Below are 17,712 nucleotides of genomic sequence, written 5' to 3' on the forward strand. Positions count from 1 at the left end.
TTCCTAGGACTTATTCAGGCACATTTGGATCTGATTTCACGCTGCCAATGTATCTGGGGTTTTAATATAGTTTCTGCACTACAACCTGCTTTTTACTGTTTCCTCTGTTGGCAAGTTACTGCCCGTGAGTAGTAATGAATACAAAAAAAGGCTTTGTTCAGGTGTATTTATTTTTTTATTGTTGGTGGGGGGAGATAACTTTTTCCATGTAATGATGGAAAAATGAGCTCTTGTCTGTGTTTAGGAATTGAAGACACTTTTAGGACAGCTGCCACCGAAGTGAGTCTGCTTGCGGGAAGCGAGGAGTTTAATGCCACCAAACTGTTTGAAGTTGGTAAGATTTTTTTCTTTTTTAATCCAAATATTGACTTAGTGCCTCGGAGATTCCTTTTGCTTTTGCAATGCCATCCTTGGATCCACGTAAATGTTTCATTTTCCTTTTCTGGGGTCCAGTGCTCCCAGCATGTGTCTTGCTTGCTGAATATACTTCAAGCAAGAGAAAACAGTCCTGAGCCTCCTCCACTGGACCGAGCGCTTCTGTGTTCACTCTGCTCTCTATGCAGCCTTCACAGCCAGAGGCAGATGGGGACCTGTCTCTCCTCTTAGTACAGAATAAGCCCATAGCAGGGGCTCGAGTCACATGGAATCTGTTCTTACTCAGCCTTCATTGAGCGTCCTCAAGAAAATCAAGAAATGGTGCCCTCAGTTCTCCAGCAGAGGGAGGGAGGGAAAGAGGAGATTTTCTCAAAATATTGCACCTCCATCCCCTGCAAGAATTTTTTATAAACCGGGCCAGGCGCGGTGGGTCATGCCTATAATCCCAGCACTTTGGGAGGCTGAGGCGGGCAGATCACGAGGTCAGGAGATCGAGACCATCCTGGCTAACACGGTGAAACCCTGTCTCTACTAAAAATACAAAAACATTAGCTGGGCGTGGTGGCAGGCGCCTGTAGTCCCAGCTACTCAGGAGGCTGAGGCAGGAGAATGGTGTGAACCCAGGAGGCGGAGGTTGCAGTGAGCTGAGATCGCGCCACTGCACTCCAGCACTCCAGCCTGGGTGACAGAGCGAGACTCCGTCTCAAAAAAAAAAAAAAAAAAAAAAAGAATTCTTCATAAACCTTTGGTACAGTTTGCTACTTGTCCACTAGAAAATGGTAGAGCAAATGCAATAAATGTAAACCAAACAAAATGGAAAGTGACTCTTCAGGTGCAAGGTGCAAGCTTACTTTTTAAAAATAGCTTTATGTGCTTCTCTATATACTTAAGGATTGCAGAAGGGTAAAATTCCTTCTGTCCCATATCTTTTAGCTACCCAAAAGTTCTTACTTAGCCTCTTCACCTCTGCCCTGCCTCCTCAGTCAAAATTTAGCAGTCTGAGTCTTTTTTTTTTTTCATAGCCCTGCAATTTGGGAGCTAATTTGGTGAACAAAAATGTTCCTCAAATGCCTATTGGGGTCAGGTAATGGGGTCAGGTAAGCATCTCAGTAGAACAAGTCTCGAATAAAAGGAAAGACAATAAGAAAGTCTGGAGGAAAATAATGGTCCAGCACTGTGATGAAAAGAAAATGGTCTGGGCACAGTGACTCACACCTGTAATCCCAGCAGTTTGGGAGGCTGAGGCGGGTGGATCACCTGAGGCCAGGAGTTCGAGACCAGCCTGGCCAACATGGGGAAACCCCATCTCTACTGAAAATACAAAAATTAGCTGGGCTTGGTGGCAGGCGCCTGTAATCCCAGCTACTCTGGAGGCTGAGGCAGGAGAATCACTGGAACCCAGGAGGTGGAGGTTGCAGTGAGCCAAGATCACACCATTGCACTCCAGCTTGGGCAACAAGAGCGAAACTCCATCTCAAAAAAAAAAAAGAAAGAAAAAGAAAAAAAAGAAAAGAAACAGCTACAGTGTCGGGGGCAGTAGAGAATGGTAGGGTCTGCGACAAAATGAAAAGCTTTATCCAAAGGGTCGGCCATGATGTGGCCGCCATGGAATGAATACCCACCCAGTATTGCCAGATGTTCTGGGTTTCTAAGAGAGGCCTGAAATCTTGATTTTGCCAGATTATATCTTAATTTTTTAAATGCTTGATAGAAATTTATTTTAAAAACAAATCCAATCAGAAATGTCTATGAGCCAAATTGGATGCAGTTTGGAAATTCAGTGTCGCTAGGGCCTCCACCTCACCCCTCCAATCCCTTCACACACATATGATCAAATTGCATTTAACAGGAACCGTCTGCAAATACAATGCATTTGACTGAAAAATAGAAATGACTTTAAAGGCAAGACTTTGACATAAAGTGGTAGAACCTTAAAGGCATTCTTCTGAGACAGAAAGTTTCTCAGGACTCTTCATATCACACCCCACAGGCAGGCAGCATCTAGCTGTTTTGCAGAACACAGCCCAGATGCACAAAGCCACATTGGCATGTGGCTAAGGACACCAGAGCTGAGTAGACATGGTGTCTCAGTCAGGGTCCAGGCAGGAAAGAACATGGCACACTCAAGTTAGGTAACTGAGGAGCCTTTGGTGAGGGACTGCTTGCAAAGGTACAAGCAGAGTGGAAGGATTGAACTTTCATTCTCTCAATGACTACTCAGAGAGGAGGCCACAGCCACAGCTTATCCCAGCTGGCAGCACCTCAACACTCTTGGGTGCACCCTCTAGGTTCCCTCCCACTTAATCCTCTTTGCAACTTTATGAGAGAAGTGCTATTTTTATGCCCAAATTACAGATGGGAAAACTGAAGCACAGCAAGGTAAAATACCTCACTCAAGTCACAGAGCTCCTGAAAGTTGCGTTGCAATTCAATCCCAGGCTGTTTAGCATGCGATCCCACACTTTGCCTTTCGCCAGGCCTTTCTGAGTTCATAAGACATGCCCAATTTTTCTCTTCCTCATTCTATTGATAAGTGCCCAAAGCCCTCTTGCCAGCTGCCCCTCACCCTGACCGTGTGATTTCCACCCACACCACCACCAGCCTCCCAGGCTCCTGGGTCAGAGCTGGAGTCACTGCTGATGTCTTCCTCTCTTTACTCCAAAGACCACGAGCCACCAAGGCCTGGCAGCTGTAACTCTCTGATCTCTTCTGATCCCAGCTGCTGTTTCCTCCCAGAGTATCTCACCTGGACCCTCCCCATCATTATCGGCTCTGAATTCATTTTCTTACTGCACAGCTCAGTTAATAGCTCACTATCACTCACAAACTTTCCATGGCTCCCTAGTACCCACTGAACCAGCCTAAACTGAACAAGACCGCCATGATCTGACACCAACAATCTTATATTCCTATACCTTCTGCTCCCATGAAACTGAACATGTCATGCCCCAGCCCCAGACATCCCCAGCAGATTTTTTCCTGCATAACCTTAGTTTGCACAATGAATGCTACCTGGAGAGCCTTCCCTTGTCCTTCCCCCATCGATGCTATTGCAGTCTGTGTCCATTAGACACCTCCAAGACCCAGACACCAAGATGGGATTAGGCATGCAAGAGATTTTTTGAGGAAACGCCCAGGAAAGATAAAGAGGAAGGCAGCAGGACTAGGCAGGGAGAGCTTTCAGATCGAGGTGCATGCCTGACTCCTACAAAAGAAGAAAGGAAGGCAGGCTCGCCATGCTGACTGGGAATCCCAGCAAAAGTTGCCTGTTGGAGGAGTCCCTTGTCGGGCGGTTCCCCTACCACGCTCAGTCATTGGCTGAGAGCAGCCAGAGGGCGGATGTTAAAATCACAATAGATCCAAAGGTGCAACCTGGAGGCTGCTGGTCAGCAAAGCACCCACAGCAGGTTCCCTTGTAGGAGCTCTGAGCAGGACACTTGTGGCTGTCACACGGCCCTGACATGGCTCAGGAGCAACCTGGTGTCACATGCTCCTTGAAGCAACCCTGACTTCCCCTGCTAGAAATGACCTTGCATTTTTGGACACCCCTGGGGCTTTTTGCCTTTGCCTCCCTTAATGCACCCCACATTCCACCACAGTTGGCTTCCTTAGATATGCCTCATCTTACCCACCGCAGCTCACTGGGGCAGATGACCCACCCACTCACTGGGCTGTTGGTGACCAGCCCACATTTCCTCCACCCACAGCATGTCCCTGCACCTCCAACTGGCAACCCCTCTGTGCCTTTGCCTGAGGTCTTTCTCTGGACCCGAGCCCAGCTGCGCATGAATGCACAGGGCATTCCTAGCTGGAAATCCAGGACCAGTCCCCTGTCAGTGATGAATGGGAGCCGGTGGATAAAAACTCAGATCCCCATCAATAAAAACAAATCCGGACTCAGTAAGGAGAGGCTTTATTCAAAGGATTATTGCAGGGAGGCAAGGGATGTTATCTCCCTATTATTGCAATGGGATGAACGCTGTGACCATAAGATCTGCAAGCATCTCAAGGTTAGGCAAGGAGGGTTTCCTTTTATAGAGAAGTAAATAAGGGAAAGTGAGATGAAAGGGTGGCATGATCAGATAGTAGATTGGAGAATGCTCTACCCTGAAGCCAGTCTCTTTCCAAAAGGGACCCTTAAGGAGGGGCTGTGCTGGTTTAGGCTGAGGGTGGGCCAAAGTCCAGAGACCTGGGTGAAGGAGAGAAGCTTAATCAAAGTTTGGTTAAGATGCATTTTGTCAGCCAGGCGTGGTGGCTCACACCTGTAATCCCAGCACTTTGGGAGTCCGAGGTGGGTGGATCTTGAGGTCAGGAGTTCAAGACCAACCTGGCCAACGTGGTGAAACCCCATCTCTACTAAAAATACAAAAATTAGCCGGGCACAGTGGCAGGTGCCAGTATTCCCAGCTACTCGGGAGACTGAGGCAGGAGAATTGCTTGAACTCGGGCAGCAGAGGTTGCAGTGAGCTGAGATCATGCCACTGCATTCTAGCCTGGGTGACATAGTGAGACTCCATCCACTCACTGCCTCGCCCCCCGCCAAAAAAAAGATGCATTTTGTCCTGATCAATCAGTGAGGACAAGCAGTTTTTGAGGCAAAGAAAGGGAATTTGTGCTTCTGGCCTTGTCACAGGTGAACAAAGCAGACCTCTGTGAGTCTTTTCTAAGTCCTATGGGGAAAGGGCGTTCTTTGCAGTAAGCTGTTTTCCAGAATGCAGAAGGGCTGGGGGACTCCTAACCTTCACTGTTTTCCAGGATCACAGGGCTTGGGTAAAGTTTAACATTGTCTCAGATAGGAAAATGCTGAGGCATGTTCTCTATGCGGTTTCCCAGATCCCAGTGGGAGTTACCAGTTCCTTACAGTGGTTACTTGTTTGCTCCACACCCTGTATTAGCTGCTCTCCCTTCTCTAATTCCCCTGCTCCCCTGCCTCTGTTTCCTGAAACCACTTCCCAAAAAATCATTTTCACTGGAATCTTTTTGTCTCAGGGTCTGGGGTAACCCAAACTAAGACATTCACTAAACCTGAGACTCACTAAACCTGAAGTCCTGGACTCAGATGACTGAGGGACCAAGAGATCACCCATAAATGAAAGGATCAAGTAGGAGCTGTGCTGAGCTGGGGACCTTCGGCCCTGTCCATGGAGGGGTCACCATTCACCTGTTCACAGGATCAGTTGTTCCCATGGGAGAATGCAAGATCAGCGTAGTTCGATCTTTTGGTTTTTCAAATAAAGCCAGGAATCCACATTTATAATTGGAATAACCTAATTCTTAAATATTGGCAACTAATCAATTATTTTTAATACTGAAAGAACCAAACACAACCCTTCTGGAGGTAGATTTTGACCCAGGCCTACAGGTCACTGGCCTGTGACCCAAATCTTAAGCTCCCTAAAAGTAAGTGCCCCGGGTTCCTTCCTCTTTGAGGCACCTTGCCATGTGAATTTGCAGACAGCGATAGTTACATGCCTAAGGTTAAGAGGCTGGGGGAACCAGTCCATATGTGGCAAAATCAAAACTGAGTCCTATAAATCTTCCTTTGGGGCCTTTTCCATCACATCATCACTTATTTCTTTACATTTTTATTTTTTATTTTTATTATTGATTTATTTATTTGTTTATTGAGACAGAGTCTTGCTGTGTTGCTCAGGCTGGAGTGCAGTGGTGCAATCTCAGCTCACTGCAACCTCTGCCTCCCAGGTTCAAGCGATTCTCCTGCCTCAGCCTCCTGAGTAGCTGGGATTACAGGCACATGCCACAACACCTGGCTAATATTGTGTATTTTTAGTAGAGACAGGGTTTCACCTTGTTGGCCAGGCTGGTCTTAAACTCCTGACCTCAGTGTTTTAAGATGATCCGCCCACCTCAGCCTCCCAAAGTGCTGGGATTACAGGCATATGCCACCGTGCCTGGCCTCATCACTTATTTAGAGGGGAGATTCAAATAATTCTGAATTCTTAAGTTTGTTAGGAGTGATAATCGGATCACAGTTATCTAGGAAAATATCCTCTTTTTTGTAGATGCTTACTAAAATTTAGGGGTAACATTATATATTTCCACAACATTTTTTAAAAGATAAAACAAATATAATAATAGTTAAATCCAGGTGATGAAATATGGGTAGTCATTGTATAAGAATATTCTCTACTTTTCTGTGTGTCTGAAAATTTCATAATATAAAGTGGGGCATTTGGAGGAAGTCTTGTGAATAATGAAGTTCCCAAGTTCAAGGGAAGTGAGAACGGCCATCCACCTCTGATGGTTCCAGGGGGCTGCAGGGGTGTCTGGCTCTAGGACAGGAGTTGTTGACTTTAGGGAGTTGTTGACTTTAGTGTCCTCCTGCGGGCCCTCAGGAGCAGCCTGGTGTCACATGCTCCTTGAAGCACCTCCTGTGGGCCGGTTGTACATGCGGTGAGAGGGTTTCTCTTTGGCCTTTTCCAGACACAGACAGCTGTGAGCGCTGGATGAGCTGCAAAAGCGAGTTCTTAAAGAAGTACATGCACAAGGTGATGAATGACCTGCCCAGCTGCCCCTGCTCCTACCCCACTGAGGTGGCCTACAGCACGGCCGACATCTTCGACCGCATCAAGCGCAAGGACTTCCGCTGGAAGGACGCCAGCGGGCCCAAGGAGAAGCTGGAGATCTACAAGCCCACTGCCCGCTACTGCATCCGCTCCATGCTGTCCCTGGAGAGCACCACGCTGGCGGCACAGCACTGCTGCTACGGCGACAACATGCAGCTCATCACCAGGGGCAAGGGGGCGGGCACGCCCAACCTCATCAGCACCGAGTTCTCCGCGGAGCTCCACTACAAGGTGGACGTCCTGCCCTGGATTATCTGCAAGGGTGACTGGAGCAGGTATAACGAGGCCCGGCCTCCCAACAACGGACAGAAGTGCACAGAGAGCCCCTCGGACGAGGACTACATCAAGCAGTTCCAAGAGGCCAGGGAGTATTAAAGAGACTGGGATGAGGTGGAGGACGCTGCCTCTGGTTCTGGAGCACACACGTGCTGCACTGACGTGCCGACTGGCGCCGAGACCTTCTTAGCTGCGGTCGTGTATATTTGTATATACCACATGAGTATTTCTCATACATTACGCTAGGGGCGTGTGCCACGCCCAGGGGACTGCCTTGTGAAGCCGTCCTCGCCATCTGCAGAGCTCCTTGAAAGTGCCCTGGGGAGCGATGTGGGCAGAAGGATGGGGACAACTTGGAAGCCAGAAGAAGAACCTGGAAGCCACAGTGGGTGCGACTCAATTCACACCCGGATCCAGAGTTTCAAAGAGAGGCAAAGGGGGAAAGAGACTGAGGTTGTAAACGTTATAAGCAGTTTTTATATATAACTTATTTAATACAAATGTGACTTAAGCGTAACCTTTTCTCTGGAGTTGTGGTGAAACTAATCACGTCTGTGAGAGATCAGAAAGAAAGAGACTTAGGGAAGTGGAAGAGAAAGGGAATTTTGGAATTTATTTCTTTAAAAATAATGCAATGGAAATATATCAAAACATGTAAACGCCCACCTTAAACCAAATGTTATTTGGTCATGAGGCACCTTGCTGGAGTCTCAGATTCCAAAAGTCTCTTCTTCAGACTGGGTAGGGAATACGATATTTTAGGGACAAAGCTGAGGACTGGTTTTAAATAGGCTTTAAAATAAAAGATCAATATTATCATAATGCTATCATTCTGCTAAACGGCCCCAAAACAGTAGAATTTCTGCTCATGTCCTAGCAGGTTCAGAAGACTGCAGCCAAGTTCAGACGTAAAAACAAGAAGTAGCACTTTTCCAAAGGAAAACAACAAAACAAATGGGAAAAAGATAATGGACCGCATTTCACCTATTTTAATACTATTTTAACAATTTTTTCATCTACCAATATATCCCCAATAAATAAATATAAAAGGGGGGGAGGGTCAATCTGGGGAATCTTAATTTTTTATGTTTTAAGAAAACAAAAAAAAACTGCATTATTTTTGTAAAGTATTTATTGAGTCACGGATTATTGTGCATCAAGCAATTGTTAATATGACCTGGTCCTATGGGGTAGAACTTAGGAAAAATAAAGTTGGTTCTTATTCAATATTTTACTTTGCAAAATTCTAGTAAAAGAGAGTATATAATAAAATCATAATAAAAGGTGTTACCTGCATCCTTCATTTATGATACAAATGCCATAAATAGCCCGTGTGAAGCAAGACTTCAAGGCAGGGGAAAGAAAATTTCAACCCAGGTGGGAATAAAAGGCTCATTCATTGACTGACATGATTGTGGGTGGTGTAAGTCATGGCATCCTTGGCACCAAAATCGTCTACCCAACCCCCCGGAGGCTGAGGCCTATTGACACATGTGTGACTTTTTGCCCGCCCAGACCTAAGGAAGCCAAACCAGAGCAAAGGCTTAAGACAGCCCAGATGAGCAGGGCCACTTCCACAGAAAATTCTGCAATTACAATTATAAGTAGAACTACTCATCATGAAAAGTATTCCTTTTCCCGATGAGAAAATCAAAGCTCAGAAAACATAAAGACATTGGACCCATCTTTCATTTCCTAGCCTAGTATTCTCTCTACTGTAGCACATTTTTGAAGTCCTTATATTCCTGGTATCTTTGGCATTCCTAACCCCACCCTTAAGTTATCCTGACACAATTCTATTCTTATGGAAAACTTTTTACCAGTCATTTACACTTTTTTTTTTTGAGACAGTCTCACTCTGTCCCCCAAGCTGGAGTGCAGTGACGTGATCTTGACTCACCACAACTTCCGCCTCCTGAGTTCAAGCGATTCTCGTGCCTCTGCCTCCCGAGTAGCTGGGATTACAGGCATGTGCCACCACGCCTGGCTAACTCTTGTATTTTTAGGAGAGATAAGGTTTCACCATGTTAGCCAGGCTGGTCTTGAACTCCTGGCCTCAAGTGGTCTGCCTGCCTTGGCCTCCCAAAGCACTGGGATTACAAGCATGAAACACCATGCCCGGCCATTTACACCTTAAAATGAATTATTTACACCTTAGAAGGTATTGCCCACTCTCAGAATATTTATATTTAAGATCTATGTCTAATCATGGAATGAGAAGACTTATTCACATCTGAAGCAATTTTTTGCTACAGATGAACTGAACTAGTAGGAAGAGAATCAATGGGTCCGTGTATCAGGCAAATAGATTTGGTTTATAATAATGAGGAAATTTTTTTTGCAAAGAGAATTGGCTGGCAATGGAATGCATTGCCTTTGAGGTGGTGAGTATCCTGTCAGGACAGGTATTCGAGCAGAGGCTGGAGATTAGTCACATGAACAGCTCAACTGGATGATCAGGAGAGACAAAAATGTATAGGACAAAACCCTCTGATGTGTTTGTTAAGCGCAAGCACAAAGTACTATGAAGAAATAGAGGCAGAAATCAGGGAAGTATCTGTTGGTTCTAATGAAGGAGTGGGATTTTATAAAGCATAAAAGAGCAAGGGGAAGTGGGTGTATTTGTAATAAGAAAATAGTATGGAGAAAAGCAAAGAAATAGGTAAGTACTTGGTGTTTTCTGAAAACCGGGAGTTTAAGGTGATGAGCAGAGGAACAAGAGTGGCAAGTTATGGAGCCATGTCTAAGGTATTTTTGTTAAGGATTTAGAGTGAAATCTCAAAGAGAACAGAGAGCTTTCTTACTACGGTGAAAATGACTAATGTGAGCCATGCTTTCCATGAGCTATTTGCCTTTTAATATCAGACCTTGCTGACCTAATGAACTGAGAGTTGGAAGGTGGGGTAAATTGGAGGGGAAGGCTCCAGGACTCTGCCTACTGAGAACACCCTGGTCTCCCATGCATCATCAGATGGTTCCAAACCTCTGGAAATTTGCTGAACTATAATCCACCTCTATTAGGATGAGCTAATTTTCAGTCCCAATGCTTTAGTGGGCCAATGAGTGATCTTCAGAAATCAAGACCTCACTGCCTAGGTTGTCTAATAAGACTAGGAGACCCTTATCTCATTCAACACAGGGCCCCAAGCTGGTGCCAGGGCAACCCCAGGCAGTTCACTCAGTGGGCAGTAGATCATCTGCTCAAGGGCCAGCTTTGCCTGCAGCAGAGCAAGGAATGAGCAGGGCCACTTCCACAGAAAATTCTGTGGAATTCTAAGGATTATCTGCAGTCTCGTTGCAGTCCTTGTAAATGTGACCCCTCAGTAGCTGCTCAAATTTTTCTCTTTGAGTGCACTGCTCTTTTGCCTTCCCCTGGAAAGAGAGCTCTAGTAATTCAGTGGGCATCCTGGGTGCCACATCTGAACACAACAGTGGTAAACAGAGATGCCCATGGCCCTCTAGTGGCTGCACATGGGAAGGGTAAAGGAGAGGCCAGGGCAGCCTATAGCTTTCTCTTCAGACCCAGTTCATGTAACCGCCATGATTATAGTCTCCCAAGCACCTCAGTCTTTATATCTTAGTGGCCAAAAGGGTAGAGTTCTCTTTCTTAACGCCGGGGATTAAAGAACAGCTACTATACAAGCCACCATCTTCTGAGCCCACACTTTGTGTCTCTGTGTTAATCACTTTACCACAGGAGACCGGCATTATTACATCCAGTTTATAGATAAGGAAAAGAAGCCCAACAAGGTTAGCTAACTTGTTCAAGGTCAGACCACTTGGTAAATGACAGAGCTCCTTGAAGCCAGCAGTGTCTGATCACCAAAGCCCGGGCTCTTAAACCTAACGCCTGTGCTCTCCTCTCCTCCTAACTCATCCCAAGGTCTGCTGGATCCATGCTTTTCTGTGACTCACTGCCTTTGCTTAGATTGTTCAAAGAGGATCTGGCTTTATCTCTACGTATTTTGCTCAGTTATCTCATAGTCCATAAAAGGATTTTGTGGTTCTATAGCTGAGCCCTTGCTCAGGTTGGGTAAGTCACAAAGCTCAACATTTCTAAAAGATAGCCTGATCCATGGGTGAGAACAAAGACGGGTCTGCTTTTCCCACCACACATAAGCCCTGTGCTAACTGCTGCCTGTTAGGTAGAGCTCAGGGGCAACATAACAGGCACCTAACCTTCCTACATGCCCAGGTTCCAGCACTGCACCTGGCATGCATAGTCAGGCAATGTGCAGAGGGCTTAAGAGTTTGAGGGTTCAGTGGGCCTGGACTTCAATCCTGACTCTCTCACTTGCCTGCTGGGAGTTGTCAGACAAGTTAATACATTGGCATTTAGTCATTTGCCAAATATTTATTGAGCATATACATACGCCACATACCAGGGATACAGCGGTGTACAAATCAAAGTCCCTCCTCTTGGAGGGGAGATAGTGGATAAGTAAATAAGTGCAGAATCTGAGATTATGGTAAGTGATACAAAGTCAAGTTTTTGATCACACATGTATGGTGTTACATTATTTAAGGTGATGCTGGTTATTGTAACAAATAATCCTCAAAATCACAGTGGCTTAACCCAAAAAAACTCTAAAGAATATGTTTCTAGCCAAGTGGCCCACCTCTAAGTGACAACCCAGGGGCCCAGACTCCTTCCATCTTGTGGCTCTGTCACCATCAAGGCATGACTTTCTAGGATGCCCTGGGGTCATCTCAATCCCAGTCTGTTCAAAAGGTAGAAAGCAGGGAGAAAACTTGTAAAGTTTTTTGTAGGTTCAGCAGTGAAGTACTGTCCATCGCTTCCAGTCACTCTCCTCAGCTCTGCTACATGACACATCCTTCTGCAAGGGAGACTGGGAAATGAAGTCCAGATGAGGGGTCCAGGAAGCAGAGATGGGCTGCATGAGCACCCAGTCAGTCTCTGCCAACTACCCATTCCACAAGACAGGAAAGAAAGGCAGCAGAAGAGGCTCTGGGTGGACCCAAAGTGGGTGGTCACGGGGAGAGGTCCTTCTCACTCCCCCACTGTCTTCCACATTGTACTATAGTGCTAAGCTGGACCCCATTTTCCATGTCTATAAATTAGGGTAAGTCCACCTGTCCAAACTACCTGTTGTCCAGTGCTTTTGCTATCCCAAGCATCCCCTCAGCACTTTCCATATCTGTCCAAACCAGCCCAACTTTCAAGCAGCAGCTCCCACATGTCTTTGCCTGATGGCTTTTTCCATCATCGTGGAGCCCACTGAGCTTGCACAGAAGACTGGAAGTGCTGGGAGTCAACAGACTGAGTGCCTGTCAGTCAACTGTTTGGTGATCTTGGGGGAATCAGTAAACCCATAAGACTCCACTCATTGGTCAATGAATACCCCAACTCCCTCACCCCTCGAGTGGGGGCATTGTGAAGTGTGTTTTATACCAGTCCACGAGCTCCCAGTGGGATTGAGTTCCAGTTGCCTATAGCAGTCACCTACTTGAAAACACACACTTTATTAGCTTCCTTGCCTTCCTCATCTCTCTTCCCCACTTCCCTACTAGTACTTGCTGGAATCTTCTACCAAATAAGCAGCTTGCTCAGCTCCATCTCTCAGAGTGTGCTTCCAGGGGACCCCAAACCAAGACATCACTTCACGCTTAAATACTTATTAAGTGCTATTCAAATATTATTGTTAATATTTGATATTTAATATTTGATAATAACATAGTATTATTTGAATAGCACTTATTTCATTGTGCACATCTGAAGATGGTTTTGCTATGGGTGATAAATCTACCAAAGAAGAGTCAATCTCATTCTGGCCAGAGACAGGAACTCTACTAGATTTTAATACCGTTGAGTTGTTAAAAAAAAAAAAAAAAAAAAAACCCTTAATTTTTATTATTAGATTCAACAGACAGAAAATTAATCTGCCAAATGCCTCTAACATTTTTAAGTACTTTTCCATAATTTTAGAATTAATTTCCTTGCTGACTACAGACCCGTACTACTCTGAGAACCACACTTGGAGTGGGACTGCTCAAATCAAGTGAGCAATAGTGATCAAAACCCCTGTGAGTGTCAATTCCATCCCGACACACAAAGAGTTATGAATAAGCTTCCCAGGAAGTGTTGTGGGGCGGGGATTAGGGCGGAGTTCTCTGTTTGTCATTCATTTACAATTTCCAATGGAAAAATGTGTGGGTCGTCCCATTATGCCTGCACAATGTCGGACAAATTAAAGGCTTGCCTCAGTAATTACTGGGTGGGTATATACAGAAACATACATCCATGTCTACAGGTCCTGCATACAGTAGTGTAAATTAAGGCAGAAAGTTTACAGCCAGTTGTTTTTCTGAGGCTTAGTATTGGTTTACCATATGAGAGTAGAAGGAGAGGGACATATTCCAGGATCAGAAGGTAAGATTTTTAAGGAACGAATTTATGAGACAAGCAATTCTTTGTTGAATCCCACCAAAAGAACAAAGTTTAAATGTATACCTTTTTTCTTTTTAATTTCTGCATAGAGATTTAAAAAACCAAGCTAAAAAGACCAGTGCCTTGCCTGTAATGGCAAAAATAACACCATCCTCAACCATTTTAGTGGCAGGGGAATGAGTGGGGCACTGGATTGAGACACAGCTGCAATAGCAAAGCTGGGTAAGAATTTTATGACTTTGCTAATTTTCTATCTGTTCTGGGAGTAATAAATGTGCCCTTATAGATATTCACGATTGCCCTCAAAATGAAAAAAACCTTTTAAATGGCACAGAAAAGCCTTTCATTCTTGAGGCATGTAATTCATGGATGATTTTCAAAATGTCATATTTGAATTGGGAAAGTAACATTTCTTGAATTAATCAGCCAATTCCTTCAAGAATATGACTCAAAGGATATAAAAATTTCAAGCCTGACTTTTAAAAAAGAAAAAGGAATTTTTTTCCATGTCGTTTAGTTTATTTTTCACAAAGGTCATAGCTAAATCAGGTTTATTTGCCATGGAAGAGAACAGTCTAAATGAAGTACACTTTTAGTTCTTTAGTAAAAGGGAATGTTAGCAAATTTTAACAAGCACCACTTTAAATTTTTACACCATTAGACATGCGGTTTTGCTTTGTCTAGTTATACCCTTCTTTATTTCCCTCTCTACCAGATTTTGGTGGTGTTTTTTGTTTGTTTGTTTGTCTGTTTTCACCTTTGGAGAGCTCAGCAAATGGAGAAGGAGAAAGGACAAAAAAAAAAAAAGCAAAGAAAATAAAACAAAGACTTCCAGGACAAAATTCTCTAAGGGGCCTCTAAAGTCACTCACTCCCTGTGTTATCAACATAAGTAAAGGGAGGTCTTTGCAAAGGGAAGACAAGAGAGACTCATACCACTGACTTGACTTTTCCCAAAGAACCTTCAAAAATCCTCCCTTAGAGCTGTCAGGACCCAGCAAAGACCAGGAAGGGATTCCTAAAAGTTTGAAGTCTCAGAGCCAAGGGATGGGGACTCTGGTCAAGAAAGAACGAGGTGTTCCATGCTGGTGGCTATAGAGGACAGAATTTCCTGTCAAGAACATGTCAGGATCCTCACCTGGGGATCCTAGAGAGTGGAGCCCAAGGCCACCTGCTCTGTGTTTCAGGAAAAAGACCACATTTGAATCCCTCTTGAGGGCTCCCTCCTGCTATTACAGGATATTGGAGGGAGAGAGAAAGAACAAAAGCAGTTGATCCAGTGCCAGAAAGATAAAGGCTTGTTCACACTACTCACCAGCAGCAAATGTAGAAAGCTGAAGCTTAACATCAAACTCACTTTCTGTTCCACTCTTCACTATGTCTACACAGCACCATTCCAGTCAACCTCCCCACAGCTCTCCTCCCATCCCCTCGGCCACACATTTGACCCTCTTATAGCCAATTGGCCATCCTTTGGGCCAGTCTTTTTCAAAATACTTTTGGAACATTTTATGGAAGTAGAACATACATTCAGAAAAGCACACACGTATCATAAGTTCACGGCTCAATGAATTTTCCAAAGTGAATACACCCATGTCACCAACATCCATACCAACACCAAGAAAAAACAGAATATAAGGCTCATGAAGGAGCTCTCTGGGGCTACAGAAATGTTCTATATATTGTGTGGTTTGATTGTCAAAACTCACTGAAGTGTACACCTTTTAAAAACTGAATTTCTTTGTATGTAAATTTTACCACAACACAAAATAAATAAGGCCAAACCAGCACTCCCATGCCCCCGTCCAGTAGCGGGCACTCACTCCCCACCAAGAATAATCAGTATCATGAATTTTACACCAGATTAGTTTTGTCTGATTTTGACCTTCGGGTAAATGGAATCGTACAGCACCCGCTCTGTGAGGTCTGGCATATTTTGCTCAACATTGGATTGTGAAATTCTTCCATATCGCTGCTTGCAGCTAAAGGTCATTCATGCTTATCACATTTCCAATGTGTGAATATATCACAATTTTATTTAACAGTTCTACCATGGAGGAACATTTGGATTGTTTCTAGATTGGGGCTTTCACAAAGAGTGCTGCTATGGACAGTCCAGGGTGTGCTTTTGGGTGTGCGTATTCACACATTTCCATGGGGAGTGGAATTAGAAGGTCATAGGGCATGCACAGCTTTAGTTGATACTGCCCAGTAGTTTTCCAAAGTGGTTGTCCTGGTGGACACTCTGTTTAGGAGTGTTTGAAAGTTCCCATTCTTTAGCCAATCTCAATTTCACCCCCTTCACTGTCTTTCCTGACTACTCCACTCTGTGATCTCTTAATTATTGATGTTTAACTCAATACGTGCATACTGAGCCCCATTCACTGTGCTGCGTGCTGGGGACACAAAAAGGAATAGACAGGAATCCATCATCAATGAATGAATGGCCCAGTGGGGGTGTCTGTAACACAATGTGAATCTGATGTAACTCAGATGCTTGTAATACAATGTAAATGGTACCATGGGACCAAATGAGGGTGTGATTAATTATGGCAGTAATAACTAGTGAGCCAGAATTTATACATTATTATTTAGGAAAATAAACCCAATGATTCCAAGTCTTGGCAAGGCGATGAGGAAACAGAAACTCTTACCATCACCGCTTATGGTGTTATGAATTGAACAGTACTTTGCCTATATCTAGTAAGTTGAATCTGCCACATAGCTGGATGCATCAGTTTCACTCCTGAGGGCCTGTTTTTGTATTGTCAAAAAGTGGAAACAGTTTAAATTGTCCACCAACAGAGGAACGGACAAATCAACCATGTTAAGTTCATAATAGAAAATACAATCCAGCTGTTAAATGATCTAGACTATTCGTATTGTCAAAAATGTGTCTATATTGTCTGAAAAAGAAAATTGCAGATGGATGCATGTTAGGTACAGAACATTTGTGTTCCCCCAAAATTTAAATGTTGAAATCCTAACCCCCAAAGTTATGATATTCGGAGGTGCAGCTTATGGGAGGTTATTAGGTCATGAGGGTGGAACCCACATGAATGAGATTAGCATCCTTACAAAAGGGACCCCGAGAGAGCTCTCTTGCCCTCTTTCCACCATGTAAGCACAAAATGAGAGGTCAGCAGTCTATAAACCAGAAGAGGACTCTCAGCAAAATCTGGCCATGCTAGCACCTTGATCTCAGACTTCCAGCCTCCAGAAATGTGAGAAATACATTTCTGTTGTTTATAGGCCACTCAGTCTATGGTAGTTTGTTGTATCAGCCTGAACTGACTAAGATAGTATATAAAAGTAGTATACAATTTTAATAATTTAAAACTCACAATGCAAGGCTACATTATATCTGGACACCAACATACATAATAAAAATACTAAACTATGCATGGGAAGACTAAGCACCAACTTCAAAACAATAATTACCTCTGAGATGAATGACAGTGAGTGGGTGGAGGAGGGGAAACTTTAGAGGTAACATTTTATTTCTTTAAAAAAAAAAAAAAGCCTAACAGAACAAAGGACAAAACATTTTATGCTCATCTCAAGAGATGAAGAGAGTATTTGACAAAATTGAATATTATTTCATAATAAAAACTCTCAACGAATTAGGTGTAGAAGAAATGCACCTCAACACAATCAAGACCATATAGCACAAGCCCACAGCTAACATCATACTCATCAGTGAAAAGTTCATTAAAGCTTTTAACCATCAGTGAAAAGCTTTTCCTCCAAGATCAGGAACAAGACAAGCATGCTCACTCTTACTGCTTATATTCAGCACAGTTCTGGAAATCTTAGCCAGAACAAGTAGGCAAGAAAAAGAAATAAAAGGCATCTAAATCAGAAGACAGGAAGTGAATTTATCTCTGTTTGCAGATGGTATTATCTTATATTCAGAAAATCCTAAAGGCTCCACCAAAAAGCTGATAGAATTAATAAACAAATTCAGTAAAGTCATAGGATACAAAATTAACATAAAAAAATCAGCAATGTTTCTATAAGCAAAAAACTATCCAAAAAAGAAATCAAGAAAACATTCTCATTTACA

General features: G+C 43.9%; 2 protein-coding genes across 3 annotated transcripts in view; one reads left to right on the forward strand and one right to left on the reverse strand.

Annotated features, from left to right (window-relative positions):
- The window catches only part of ISM1 (isthmin 1), an 80,199-nt gene extending 71,674 nt beyond the window's left edge, over positions 1-8,525 (forward strand). The window contains exons 5-6 of the mRNA XM_016937457.4: positions 245-334; positions 6,820-8,525. Coding sequence (XP_016792946.1) covers positions 245-334; positions 6,820-7,337 — 608 coding nt within the window. The 3' untranslated portion in view covers positions 7,338-8,525. The remainder of the gene's footprint in view (positions 1-244; positions 335-6,819) is intronic.
- The window catches only part of TASP1 (taspase 1), a 454,798-nt gene that overhangs the window by 106,612 nt on the left and 330,474 nt on the right, over positions 1-17,712 (reverse strand). The window contains exon 15 of one of the 2 annotated variants that reach the window (XR_008541205.2): positions 11,576-12,088. The exons of the other annotated variant lie outside the window; for it this stretch is intronic. The gene's annotated coding sequence lies outside the window, so the exon portion shown is untranslated. Of the gene's footprint in view, positions 1-11,575; positions 12,089-17,712 lie in introns of those variants that run through there. 2 annotated transcript variants of the gene reach the window in all.

The sequence above is a fragment of the Pan troglodytes genome, chromosome 21 (genome assembly GCF_028858775.2).
Source record: "Pan troglodytes isolate AG18354 chromosome 21, NHGRI_mPanTro3-v2.0_pri, whole genome shotgun sequence".
NCBI lineage: Eukaryota > Metazoa > Chordata > Mammalia > Primates > Hominidae > Pan > Pan troglodytes.